Source organism: Gopherus flavomarginatus, chromosome 3, assembly GCF_025201925.1.
Source record: "Gopherus flavomarginatus isolate rGopFla2 chromosome 3, rGopFla2.mat.asm, whole genome shotgun sequence".
NCBI classification, from domain to species: Eukaryota; Metazoa; Chordata; order Testudines; family Testudinidae; genus Gopherus; species Gopherus flavomarginatus.
The window spans coordinates 265,734,126-265,748,705 of NC_066619.1; the positions used below are offsets into that span (position 1 = coordinate 265,734,126).

The window sequence follows — 14,580 nt, forward strand, 5'->3', positions numbered from 1 at the left end:
ATTTCATTTTTAAGTACTGTTCATTTTTGCATGGAGTTTTAAATGACATGTGTTTGGTGATCTCAACTAGCTCTTCACAAGAATCATAATTCACACCACACAACCACTGCATCTGTTTCAAAACTGAGTCTGGCTTGGACCAAGTCAGAAATGCAGTGAATGTGTCTGGAAAATACACTACTGTATTCTCCCACAGTAGGTCAGGGTGGTATGAAGCAGTACACAACACTGCTGCTTATAAAAGAATGCCTGACCTTAGCATAAATAGTACAGTAAATTTCATTTCCCAGAGCTACTCCTCCCTTAACCATTCAATACAAAAATAGTTACAATTAGATATATATTGCACCATTTTCCTCACTGTTATTACTTAACTCCACAAGATCTTGGATAGCTCTCACCCTGCATTAACTGTTCTCTTTGTTTCACTAGGATTACACTAAGATTTTAATTTCCATAGAAAACATGGGGAAAGGGCAACAGACACACACATAAGGTGTGTGTGAGTGGATTTCTATAACATTGTTAAATAGTGTAGTTAAGCAGCGTTCACAAAGGAAACTACACATTAGACTTGGAGATCATTTTCTCCAGTAGGTTCATCATTCTCTCCTGTAGCTGCAGGCTTTGAACTTGAATGATGTTTTGTTGATCCAGAATCCTGCGGACCTCCCTGCAGGTTTCTTCCATAGCTCTGCTTAACTTCTTTTGTTCTTCCAACATGGCTTCCATTAGTTTTAGTTTCTTCTTTTGGAAACTACAGCTTTGAAGCTTTCTTTTCTTAACTGGTCTTTCTTCAGCTCTGAAATACAAATATTTTTTCAACATTAAATTCATACATCTGTTAAACTATATCTGGCCTAAAATTCTATAGCCCTTTCTTGATCAAGTTATGTCTTCAAGGGCTGATAAGAACCAACTTTATCCTACCATAGCTTTAAGAAATTGTATTTTTTACAGTTGTATCATTTAGAAAAAGTTACTACTGAGCTTCTGGAAAAGACCCAGGAATTTCCTTGTTTTTAACAAGGATTTACTTTACATAATGCAAGGCAGAATATTAGCCTTTTATCCAGATATTTCTTACCCTTTAAGCACCAAAGTTTTATTGTGAGAGGTTGGTTGCTGTCTTTGAAGATCCGATTTTGTTAAAAATATATTTATAGTGGACTTGGAATTGTAACTCAGCTCCATAGCTGCAGTAAACATCTCATCACCAGGTACTGCTACTTTAGGGCAAGATAGTAGCCCATTGTTACAGATCCTGCAGAGCTCTGCACCAAAGAGGCTGTTCCCACTGGGGTGTAAGCCAAATCTCAGATCTTGTCCTTGCAGTACTCTCTGTGTGTCCCTCAATCAGTGTTTAAATTGTTGCTTGTAGTTTTCCCATAAGTCCACCACCATATGGGGAGGTGTGTAGTAAGAGAAATTAACTACTATTAGACAAAATAAAGTTCTTCAGAAAATCAAATAGACTAGTTCTGATCTTTGGAGAAAAATCTATGAGTTAAGTCAACTCAACTCAAAGGCTACATAAGTGGATAAGACTACACATCCAGTCATGTTATAAACTAGCTGATGTGCCTCTGTCTGGGTGTGTCAGAGCTCCCTCAACTAGGGAGATAGCATCTTTAACAGCATGCACCTGCTGTATGTCCTTATCTGAAATCTGTAGGACTGTTACTTTTTTTTTTATTTTATTTTTTTTTGGGGGGGGGGGGGGAGAGGTGTGTGTGTGTCACCTTCACGGATCACTATTTGCTCAATGGTGTATCAAGAGAAGTTTCTGGGTTTTGGAATATAATGTTCAAATTGTTAATCAATTAGCTATGGTCCCCCTTCAGTGCACCACCTCTGGATGATCAGTGCTAGTCAGTCTTCTACACTGGGGCTTTGCGGCAGCAATGGTAATGAAAAAGAAAGAGGGGTTACAGACAAACAGTAACTCTTGTTCCCCAAATGTATTGCCACCGAAGAACCACACTGACCTTCCCCCTTATTCATTCTCCTACTTGTAAAAAATGGTGCTTCAAGAAGTGGAGAAAAATTGGGAGACTTAAGGTGGGGAATGAAAGGGGTATTTGTATCCTCGATCTATGGAAAATAGGGATCAAGAAAATTGTGTGTGCCTCTCAACTGCCAATCACTGCTCAAAAGGTTTCTGTGATCATGTGGCTAAGCACAAATCTCCTAGTATGTGGCTCTGTAGAGGCAATACAGTTGGAGAACAAAAGCAACTGTTGGCATGATGATCTGGAAGGAAACAGAGAAAATAATTGCTGATAAAATTTGGAGATGATGATTGGCAGAATAGTAAATAATGATGAGGACAAAGGCAGTCATTTAGAGTGATCTGTGTTCTCCTAGTAAGGTAGGCCCAGTCAAATAAAATGTATTTTAATACAGCCAAATGCAAGATGAGACATCTAGGAATGAAGAATACAATACATAATTGGGGTCTGTATCCTGGAAAACAGTGACTGAAATAGATTTAGGTTTCATAGTGGACAAACTCCTCAACATGAGTTCCAAAGGTGATGCTGTGGCAAAAAATGGCTAATGCACTGGATGTATTAACAGGGGAATAGTGAGTAGGAAGGTGATTTTACTTGTGTGTATGGTATTGGTGAGACCCATACTAGAATATTGTGTTCATTTTTGGTGTGCACATTTTTTAAAAGATGATGAAAAATTGGAGATGGTAAAGAGAAGAGCTAGAAAAATTATTTGTGGACTGGAGAAAATGCCTAAAAGAACTACATCTGGTTAGTTTATCAAAAAGAAGATAAAGAGGTGACTTGATCCTGATGAATAAGTACCTTCAAGGAGAGAAAATACTGGGCACTAAAGGGCTCTTCGGTCTAGTGCAGAAAGGCATAACAAGAACTATTGGCTGGAAGTTAAAGCCAGGCAAATTCAGAATAAAAATATTTGTGATTAATCATTGGAACAGACTACCAGGGAAATGGTGGATTATCTCTCTCTCTTGATGTCTTCAGATCAAGACTGAATATCTTTATCTAAATCATGTATTCCAGAAAAACAAGTCATTGGGCTCAGTACTGGAATAACTTAGTGAAATTATATGTCTGTGTTATACAATAGGTCAGACTAGATGATATAATGACACCTCCTGGTGTTAAAATCTATTAATCTATTAAAATAGTTCCTTCCTAACCCCCTCCCAATACGAGAGAAATGGCAATATAGATGGCACCTCAGTGACATAAACAAGTCTATGAATTGTGTTTTGTCACTATTTTAACAATTAACAGTCAGGCATATAAATTCTTCCCCAGAGAGAAAATAAGTTTTCAATCAGATAAAATCTATTTATAGTGTAGCTGGCTGTTTTGGTTTTTGGTTTTGTTTTTTTTTTTTTTTTTGGGGGGGGGGGGATCAGTAGAATACACTATTACATAAGGCTGTCAGATGTTCTATGGTTATTGCAATATAATGCAAGTCCTGTAAGTCCCCAAGAGCAAGACTCAAACAACCATAGGTGCCCCATTAAAAGAAAACAGAGATTCCAAATATTTATCTCATCTACAAAGTACTAAAAAATTCATTTGTTCTCATATTAGTCACATTACAGCTCAGCAACAAAATGTAAGATTTTTTACAAGAGGGTCTCAGACTCTAAAGAATTCAAACAAAATGCACACATCTAGCTTAAACTACTTTTTGCTTTAAAAAAGAGAATATATATTTGTACTGATCAAAATATAAATCGTGGCACTTTTTCTAATATTATGAGAGTTGAATATTAAATCCAGTATTTCAAAAATTGTCATAAGATAGACAACTGCCTTCTGCTGCATTAAAGGATATTTGGGAAGGTGACAAAGCTGCCACACAAAAGCTGTTTTTGAGAACTTAAAAAGTTTTCAAAGGTTTAAAGTTCAAGTTAAAAAACCTGTTTGAAATTTTTGACTCATTCATTGTTGCAAGTAATACTTAAGATAACTATAACTAAAAAAGAGAATTATTTTCAGTTTACTTTGTGCATTTGACAGCTCTGTGTATAGCTGTGTATAGCAGGGGTCGGCAACCTTTCAGAAGTGGTGTGCCAAGTCTTCATTTATTCACTCTGATTTAAGGTTTCACATGCCAGTAATACATTTTAAAGTTTTTAGAGGGTCTCTTTCTATAAAAGTCTATAATATATAACTAAACTATTGTTGTATGTAAAGTAAATAAGGTTTTTTAAATGTTTAAGAAGCTTCTTTTAAAATTAAAATAAAATGCAGAGCCCCTCGGACCGGTGGCCAGGACCCAGGCAGTATGAATGCCACTGAAAAACAGCTTGCGTGCCACCTTCGGCACGTGTGCCATAGGTTGCCTACCCCTGGTGTATAGTTTCACTGTAGTTAGTTTTTCCTGCTTCGGTGTGTTTCAGAAACCAACAGGAGAGAGAGAAACATTTAAAAAAATAGAAACATACAGCGATAAAAATACCAAAGTTGATAGGAAGAATTAGGGACAGATGCAAGCTATTTTTCACTCAAGGACCCAATACTGCTTTTAATTCATTTTTAAAAAACTATATAGATTAAGACGACATTGTCCTTTCAGTGAAAAGGACATACAAAAAATCAAAATGGATCCAAATTCTATAGTTAATTCTTCTTTCCCCTGCTGTTCATTCCCAACTGTTGCTGATATATAGGATGATATGTTAATTCCTCAAGATGAAATCACTTCTTAGCTCAGTATTCTCCATACTACCACTAAAACAAATAGCTTCTCTCTCAACATGGCAACTGCCAGTGACTTTAATCCAGCAGTTTTCATTAGCAGCATTTCATGTCAGTCAAAATATAAGAATCTCCACCCTTCTCAATTTAAATTATCATCAAGAGAATTGATAGAATGGTAGGATTCTGGCTTCTCTGAAGAGGTCAATCTATATAGCTTTTAAAAAAATTCCTTATGACAATAACAACTCCCTCTTTTTATCCCCTTCCAGAAATAGGCACCATTTATACTGCAGGTTTGTGTCATCTTTGGTCATGAAGGACAACAACTGCATGTACAAGCAGGCCATGTCACTCATCCGACATTGTTATTCAAAGCCATCAAGTTGTGTCTACAGAGCAACTTTTTTCACAGCACAACTCTGTGTCCAACTTATGCACATCCACATCGACCGTGTTTGTTTAAATGGGGTCTGTAATACTGCATTGTTGGAAAATCTGGGTAGCCCTCTTATACTACTGCAGCAGGGGATAGAGTGTCCAGAGGGCATGCACATTAGTATTTCGGAGAGTAATGTTTCGGGAGATCCTATCACCTAGATTGGTGGGAGAAAGTAAGACAAGCCAACATAATCAAATAGCCACAGTTACAGGAAGACTATAAGCATAGGCTGATGGCAAAAGTAAAACATGGTTAACTTCCATATGGACATCCAGCACATTTATAGCTACCTATGTAATTAACTGGTTACATACCCTTCGAAGTTAGAATAATTTGGACTGCACACAGTCCTTGGAGTTTAACAACTGGGTAAGCACAGCTTAAATTGTTTTTGACTGAACCAGATTCTAACACTATTTGGCCAACTAATGAGAATGAAACCAAATCATTTAGAAGTGAGTTCAAAACACATTTTAACCTAGGTCTCTTAGCTAAAGCACAGTTTTTAACACTTCTACACTTGCTGACCAAACTGTTTAACTCCTGTTCAGCCACAGCAGAGTGTAAACCTGTGGGAAGGCCTGTATAAATCAGGACAATATCCATCTCAGAAAACCAAAACCTTTTCTTACCATTTTTGCCCTGACCACACATCAATGAAATTTAGCTAGTGCTTTCGCATCGTTTCCCTAATCAGTTGGAACAAGAACTATTATAAACCTGCTATTATACCACATGCCACAGATAACCTAGGACTGCATCTACATTTGCAAATTTTATGGACAAAATTCATTACTGGTGTACAGGGGTGGCTCCAGGCCCGAGCACGCCAAGCGCGTGCTTGGGGCAGCATGCCACGGGGGGCGCTCTGCCAGTCGCCGGGAGGGTGGCAGGTGGCTCCGGTGGACCTCCCGCAGGTGGAGGAGCCGTGGGACCAGTGGACCCTCCGCAGGCACGCCTGCGGGAGGTCCACCGGAGCCACGGGACCGGCAGAGCACCCCCCGCGGCATGCCGCCGTGCTTGGGGCAGCAAAATGTCTAGAGCCGCCCTTGATGGTATAGCTTTACTAGTAGTAGCAATAGTAGAAACTGTAGTTACCAGTGTATCATGAAATCTTGCTTTGAGTGGCCTTTTCTACACAAACCTTCCACTATTGTACTGGCACTGGAATGAATATAAAACAGCCACCAGTATTCTCACTGCAGGGGATGGGTTCTTCAGCCCCCCAGACTGTCGGAGACAGATGTTTTGATTGGCTGGGTGGACCCTCCGGATAATTCCTCCCACTGAAGATCCCCTCCAGAATTTTCTCTGCCTCCAAAGGTAAAGTAGCCTAGGAGTCAGGCCTCTGTAGATTGTCCATAACTGATTAATCTTTTCTTCTTTCTCCTTTTTGTTCTAGGGTCTCTTTCCTTCAGCTCTTCACTCCTTTAGTTTGGGGTTACTAGCTTTTTAAAGGTCATTTAAATTTACTCTACAGGGCTCTGGGCATTTGTGGGAACTTTCTACCAAGCTTCTTCTCTCAAATTAGCTCCTGCAATGGATGAAAAAGCAAAAAAGAAGGGAAAAGGCTGGGTCAGTACCCTGTGCTCAGCACCTTTAAAATACATTAAAATATATATTAAAAGGGAAAGCGTTCCTTTTCTACCCTCAACCTTGGTGATACCATTAGAAAGCAGGCCACCAGCCCACCCGAACAGGATAGCATGGTGGCAGCTGTGGACAGACGAGGGGTCCTGAAAGACAAAACATTTACAAAAGTGCCCTGGCCAACAGGAGCTCACTCCATGGCCACTGATGCAGACTGGATGCATCACCAGATGTCTCATTCCAGGAGGACAGACCATGGAGGATCCAGGAACTCCAGCCAACAGAACTGGCTCAGGGTAACTCCTTCGGGTCCAGTCACCCATCCAGCAGACAAAGCACCATGACAAGGGGCATTGCATATATCCAGAGACCTCCCTTATTCTGCCACAGGCCATGCTGCATCCTCTCTGACCCTCAGGGGTCCCAAGAACCAACAGTGTCATAACGAAACCAATATTCTACCACTGCCCCTTCCTCCCTTTACAGTGGGATTGATGTGGCCATTTTGGAGCCAGGCAGCCATTTTAGAACAGGCTCTTGGCAGAGCCTCATCAGCAGCCATCTTAGGGCCCTCATCCCACAAAAGAAACGGGCATAGGAGGAGACAAACGTACAAGCCACTCTTCATCTATTTCCCCATCCTCCCTGGTGTCCAGGTGGTGGAAAAAAGGGACCAGAAAGCAGATAATAAAGAATCTGAGGTGAAGGAAATCCAAGAGGATCACCAGGAACTCTTTTTCCCTGAACAGTTTTATAAGTTGATTCTGAGAAAAGCAATTGGTTATCTTCCTTGATACTCAGCCAAAAAGAGTAAAAAAAAAAAAGGAGGATGAGGAGGATGTCAAAGAGTCAAAATACCCATAAATAAGTTCTAGTCAACTCTACAACTAACACTTACATTTTCATCCTGGCCTTACGCCTTAAGGCTGTAAAAGCGGAATGGGAAAACCCGGCTAAGTCAAAGAGTCTGACAGAAAGAGCAAAAATCTATAACTTCCACCAGTCAAAAAGTGTTCTTGGTAGTTTTACATAAAATGGACGCAGTCTTGTCAACTCTCATCAAGGACACTCTCCTGCCCACTGAAGAGGGCTTCCTACTGACAGAAGGTGGAATCAGTTGTCTGCAGAGGCTATGAAGTGGCCTCAGTACCATTTAGTGCCTCAGCAACAGCCACCTATTTTTGCCAGAGTAGTACTTGCTTATTGAGTCCTCTCAGACATTCCCAAAAAAGTGAAAAGATCCAAAGGATTAGGCTTCTCAAAGAAAATCTCTAACATATATTCTACTTTCAGATGCTTTCAGGTTCTCCGCCTGATCAATGGTGTCCAGTGCAGTGGCAAGAAGGTGTATTTGGCCACTGACATGGAAGGCAGATATTTCCACAGAATAGGTTTCGGTTTTCATGTCCTTAGGGGGGAAAATTTGTCAGAGAACTAATAGAAAGACCTGCTCCAAATCACAGGACAAACCCCAAAAAAAGTGTCTCCTCCTCCTCTCCTCATATTGAGCTCCCGTAACAAACTCAGAAGAGTTTTTAACTCTTTTCACTCTAGGCAGCCCATTCAAGGTTATGCAGCTTCATACAGATATGGTTGGAGACACAACAGATTATCTAAGTATAGTTGGGGGAAAGCCAGCTCCAATAAACTCTGACAGACCTTCTCCACGAATGCTCTTAAGAATAATCAATGGCTCCACAGCCTTTCCCTGTGAGACCATCTCTCTCTTTTTGTTCTCACCTGGTTTGCCTTCACCACAGACAGATTTGGGAGAGACATCATTTCCAGAGTTATGCCATAGAACTCAGAAGGACCTTCTGCCCCAGATTTTTTCTTCTCTCAATAATCAAGAAGCTGTTCTAGATTTAAAGACTCAACAAGTCAATCCACTCTCACAAGTCCAAAAGGAGACTGCTTAGTCCACCCTGGCAGCCATCACACAGGGGAATTTCTTAACCTCCATGAACTTGATGTGCACATATCTCCTCACTCGCATCTTTCCAACCCACAGACAGTACCTCCAGTTTGCACAGTACACTCTGCACATGCCATACAATGCCCTTCTTTTTGGCATGCTACCCCCCCCCCCACAGTATTCACAAGGGTCCTGGCTGGTAATAGTGGCATCCCTACATATAGATGTTATCCTGTAAGAGTCCCTTCCCTACAGAAGTCAGTCAGGGATGCTCAATTGACAGTACATACCTTTCAACAGCATGGGTTTATAATCAATCTGAAGAAAAGCCAGATCATCCCTACACAGACCACAGAACACCTGGGGGTTTTACTGAACACCACACTCTCTGGGCTTTCCTCTCCAGAGACAGGCAGGCATGGATTATGGAACAAACATACAAGATCCTTCACAGCTCTCTCTCCTGCGTGAGGGACTTACTACTACATAGTACTATATTCATTTTCATGCTATACCTACCCTCATGGGCAAATTTTCATTTCAATTGTTTACACTACTACATATTGAGCTCCCCTACTCTCTGTAAGACTTCCTTCCACAGTAAATGGTCCCTCAGATGATGGTTACATCCGAAGAGGGACACCATAATGATGGATACCAGTTTGAGGGGATGAGAGTTCACAGAACCCAATGCATAGTACAAGGTCAGTGGTCAGGGACAGAATCTCATTAAACCATTAATAATTTGGAACTACAAGTGATTTCTCTAGCCCTTCAGGCACTCCTTCCCACTTTAAACTCCAGACACATATTTGTATTCACAGACAATACCACTGCCATGACATACATGATGGGGGCACACAGTCATGTTTGTTACAAATGGAAATCATAACCTTTTTCATTTAGGCCGAGAGAAACATTCAAACCATGCATATCAAAGGGAAACTGAATTCCATGGAAAATTGCTTCAGCCACAGAAGAGCAGTCCAAGGGGTGTGATGTCTCCACCAGAGAGAGGTCAACCACATAGTCCATTCCTTTTTTGGGGGGAAACTAATATGGGATCTCTTTGCATCCAGCTCCAACATCAATACAAATAACTTCTATAGCAGGAGCAGAGATCTTTGGGCCAGGAGAATTGACATCATCTCCTACATGTGGCCAAAGGCTCTTCTATTTGCATCCCCTCCTTTTCCCATGATAACACGCAAGATACAACGGTCACAGCAACAACAACCTACAATGATTTTGACCACACTGCATTGGCCCAGACAACCTTTTTTTTTTCAGACTTGTCTGCAGCCCCACCACTACCACTACAATTCACTCTGGCTTTACTATCATAGGGCAATCAGTTCCATGGCAACTCAGCATCTTGGAATCCTACTGCCTGATTACTGAGCGGTCACATTAATAAATAGTGCCACTATTGTTTTCCACAGCAGCAGCAATATTGTCCTCAGTGCCCATTTGGTCAGCCTTTTCCTCCTCTGAGGCACCAGACTACCCCAGAAAGAGAGAGAGATCAGAAATCAGTTGGGCTTGGGGTTCGGCCAGTCCACATGACTTCCCCCGGCACCCTTCAAGCATGCATTTTGACTCCGTGGTCTAGCGCACTGTTCCAGTCATTGCTCCTCCCTTCTCATCTCTCCCCACTGGGGAGAAGCTGGCGCACTTTCACAGTGCTTGGGGCTCAATCACAATGCTTGGGGCTCGATGACAGCTGGTTCCTAAGCATCATCAGATTGGGTTATGCCATCTAGTTCCTCTCCACACCCGCTTCCCCTCCCCTCTTCAGAAGCCCCCTGGATACTGTTCCTTGAGCGGGTCCATTTTCTGCTGGCTTTGGGAGCAGTGGAGGAGGTTCCACTAGAACACCGGGGTCATGGCTTCTACTCCTGATACCCAAACACAAGGGAGAGGTAATACCCATCCTCGACCTTCACAGCCTCTACAAATATATCAGGTACATGAGGTTCCCAATGGTCACTCTGTCGACTGTTCTTCCTGCATTGCCTCAGAATGACTACCTTGCTGCTCTGGACCTTCAGGACAACTACTTTCATGTCGTGATTTTGCTGAGCCATATAAAGTTCTTTTGATTCATTATGGCAGTGCTCCCATTTGGCCTCTCCTCAGCCCCCAGGTTTTTACTGAATGCACGGTCATTGTTGTTATGGCATATCTCAGGAAGAAGGGAATTCACATCCGAACAACTGGTTACTGACAGCCAGATCCAGAGACAAAGTTCTTACTCATGTTGGCACCACACTGTGCTTTCTTGACCATCTGGATCTCAGTCCTGAACACGAGAAAGTCAACCTTAGCCCACTCTCAAAAATTGAGCTTATTGGGGCCCTGTTAGAGTCCATGACATCTAGAACATTTTTGCCCACCAACCATTTTCAGAGAATTCACCATCTTTGCCTTAGTCTGCAGTCTTAGCCTTCCATGACAGTTTGGATGTATCTGAGGCCTTGGACCACATGGCTGCTTTCATGCAGGTGATCCAGTTTGCAAGGTTGCATCTTTGCCCCCTTCAAATGTGGCTCAGGACAGTCTACCATCCTACTTTTCATCCTCTAGACTAACTGGTTCGTCTTCCTTCACTGGTCCTGGACTCCCTGCCATTGTGGATGCGTCCAGAGAATGTTTGCCAAGGCATTCCCTTTGTCCTGCCCTCTTCAACCAAGTCACTTATTACCGATGCCTCCCTGATAGATTGTGGGGTGCACCTGGGGTCACTGAAAGTACAGGGACGGTGATTGGAACAGGAGGCCTCAGATACATCCAAACTGTGCTGGAGCTTTGGACCATCTATAATGTGTGTCAAGCTTTTTGGTACTATGTCACAGATTCAAGTAGTTCACATACTTACTGACAATACCACTGCGATGTACTATGTAAACAAACAAACAAAAGGGGAGCACGCTCTGGGTTGCTATGCCTAGAGGCAATCAGGCTGTTGCAGTTCTGCATCAAGGAGAACATTTCTCAATAGCCATTCACTTGTCTGGGGTTCAGAATTATCTCACAGACCATCTCAGCAGGTATTTTTCCCGGAGTCACAAATGGTCCCTGAAGACAAATGACCTTTTGGTCACCTTCACTGCTTGGGGCATCCCAATGATGAACCTGTTTGCTACAAGGGACAACAGGAAACATCATCTGTTCTGCTCTTAAGAGGGCCTGAAGTACAGGCTTCCTGTCTGATGCTTTCCACTTCATCTGGCAGTTGGCTGTCCTGTATGCCTTTCCCCCAGTCCTGATCATACCTCAGGTCATCCTCAAGCTCAAGGCCAATTGGGCCATGCTCATTCTCATCGCCCCAGCATGGCCAAGACAGTGCTGGTTCTCCGACCTTTTCACACTCTCTATTCAGCCTCCCATACCGCTTCCTCCCCATCCCAACTTACTCACTCAGAACCAACGCATGCCTTGCATTCTGCACTCAGCTCCTTGCATCTCACAGTGTGTCTGCTGTATGGCTGAATGAGAAGGAAGAGCAGTGGTTGGCAGCTGTCCAACAGGTCCTCCTTAACAATAGAAAAGGATCCACTAGGACAGCCTATCCAGCTAAATGGAAATGATTTGCTGTATGGTCATTAAGCCAACAGAAGCCAACCAATACTGGCCTCTATCCAGGACATTTTGGAGTACCTGCTGTACCTTCAGTTGTTGGGGCTTGTGTTTAGTTCATTGAAAGTGCATCTGGCAGTGATAATGGCATTTCATCCCCCATTCAGGGGGAAAAAAATCAGTCTTCTCCAATGCCATGGTAACAAGATTTTTAAAAGGGCTCCTTTGTCTACATACACCCAGTCTGAGAGACAGTTACTCTGTGGGAACCTTAACTCAGTCCTAGCATCCTTATTGGGATCTCTGCTCGTGCCCCTGGAGGCTTGTCCCTTTCTGTTTTGTGTCAGAAAACTGCATTCCTGGAAGCAATAACCTCTGCAAGGAGAGTGAGAGAGCTGCAGGCTCTTATAGTAGAGCCTCCTTATACACAATTTTCCAGACAAGGTGACTATGATTCACTCACAATTTTTGTCTAAAGTGGTCTCTCAGTTTCATTTGAACCACATGGTATATTACCTGTGTTCTCTTCTAAGCCGCACTCATCTCTGGAGGAGCAGCATCTCCATACCTTAGATGTCCAGTGACGGACATCTTTTATCTGGCCCATTTCATGCTTTACCTCGTTTGTGTCATGTGCAGATCACATGAAGGGTCATATGGTCTCTTTGAAGATGATCTCCAAATGGATAACTTCCTGCATCAAAAATGCATATGAAATAGCCTCGGCTATGCACCCTCAGCAGATGTGAGTTCATTCTACGAGGGCGCAAAGAACATTCATAGCATGCCTCAGTGACATTTCCATATTGGACATTTGCAGGGCTGCTGTGTGGCCATTGATACATACATTCACAAACCATTATGCCATAACCACATCTTCCAGGGCAGATGCAAGAACTGTGGACCTGCAGTCCTTATTTAGGAAGATTACAAGCACTATTTCCTGGCGAGGGATACTTCTTGTGAGTCACCTAAGTGGAATACATGTCTGCATCTACTTGAAGAAGAAGAAGCTGTTACTTACTGTAACGTGTTCTTTGAATCAAATGTGTATTCCATGACCCACCCTCCATCCCCTCTGCATCGGAGTCTTGTGTCCAGGCGTTTGGTGAGAAGGAACTGAGGGAGGGGCAGGGCGGCACTACATCACATAGCCAAAGGAGGAGTTATGGCCACAAGATGCAAGTGCCTCCTCTCTGTGGGTACTGCTAGGCAAATTTATCCTGCTCCAATGTGCTGGGCAAGCACATACCTAAGTGGAATACATGTTGGCATCATATCTCAAAGAACCATAGTTACAATAAGTAACCATTTCTTTCATGACTCCCTTTCAGATAGCTGCATCTTTTATATTATGCTCTTATAACCCACTCAAAAATAGTTCTAGTGCAAAATGAAGGTCATTCTATTCCCAGATACAAAAGGCTGTAATACCTATCACAAGTATCATTTTAGATGCTGGCAGTCCAAGGTGAAAACATCCTGCAGATTTTCCTCAAGTGAGATGGATGAATACCTTAAACATTATTTTTGTGTGTGTGTGAGCAAATATTCTAGTGATTGCGTTTAGAGGTAGATGTGTTTGCAGACACAGTGAATTTTATGTTGTTAAAGAATATTTGCAGAAATCAAATTTTGAGTTTGCAAAAGAAACATGATTCTAGGAGTTATGCTGATCCAGTCAAGAAGTTTGAATATCAGACATCAAATACTTACAATGAACTGCTAATTGTACAAGAATTACTTGTGAATTGATATATGGCTACAGACCAAGAGTTATTCACAGACATGACTCTGTAAATACTTGCAAACAGGAAATACATTTAAAATCATCAGCTGCTTGGGGACAGCCAAACTCACTGAAAGACGTAGTCTCAGCTCTACTCCCTCAGCTCTCAAACTACTCAAATGTAGGCCTGAAAGCCCATTAATCCAGACTAGTTTGTGTGGTTTTTATTCTAGTTCAACAGTTTCATGATTGCATGACTGATTTGTAATTTCACTGTTATCCATAAAACCTTTGTACTGCACAGCCTCATGATAAGGATCTCTACGATGAACTTAATATTTTCTTCTGATAGAAGACTGCAATCAGTTCTTATTTCCACCACATTTTTGGGATGAAAACTGAGACCAGTTAAGTCTGAAATGTGAGTCGTGTCTACAACACTGCTTTAGGCTGAAATCATGCTGTCCAGGGGATTCAAATGTTATCTACAACGGAAAAGCATGTTTGCATTCCTCATATTATTTAATTATATTTAAAAGTGATTGCAATGCACTTTAAAAGATGCTTATTGGAAAACTGAAGCATAACTGATAATTTCATCGAGTCTGAACAAATACTTGATTTGCAT

General features: G+C 41.9%; 1 protein-coding gene across 2 annotated transcripts in view; it reads right to left on the reverse strand.

The window, feature by feature from the left end:
• Positions 1-14,580, reverse strand: part of MSANTD1 (Myb/SANT DNA binding domain containing 1) — a 74,642-nt gene continuing 60,062 nt past the window's right edge. For both annotated transcript variants that reach the window (XM_050948034.1, XM_050948033.1), the window contains exon 4: positions 1-802. In XM_050948034.1, coding sequence (XP_050803991.1) covers positions 562-802 — 241 coding nt within the window. In that variant the 3' untranslated portion in view covers positions 1-561. The remainder of the gene's footprint in view (positions 803-14,580) is intronic.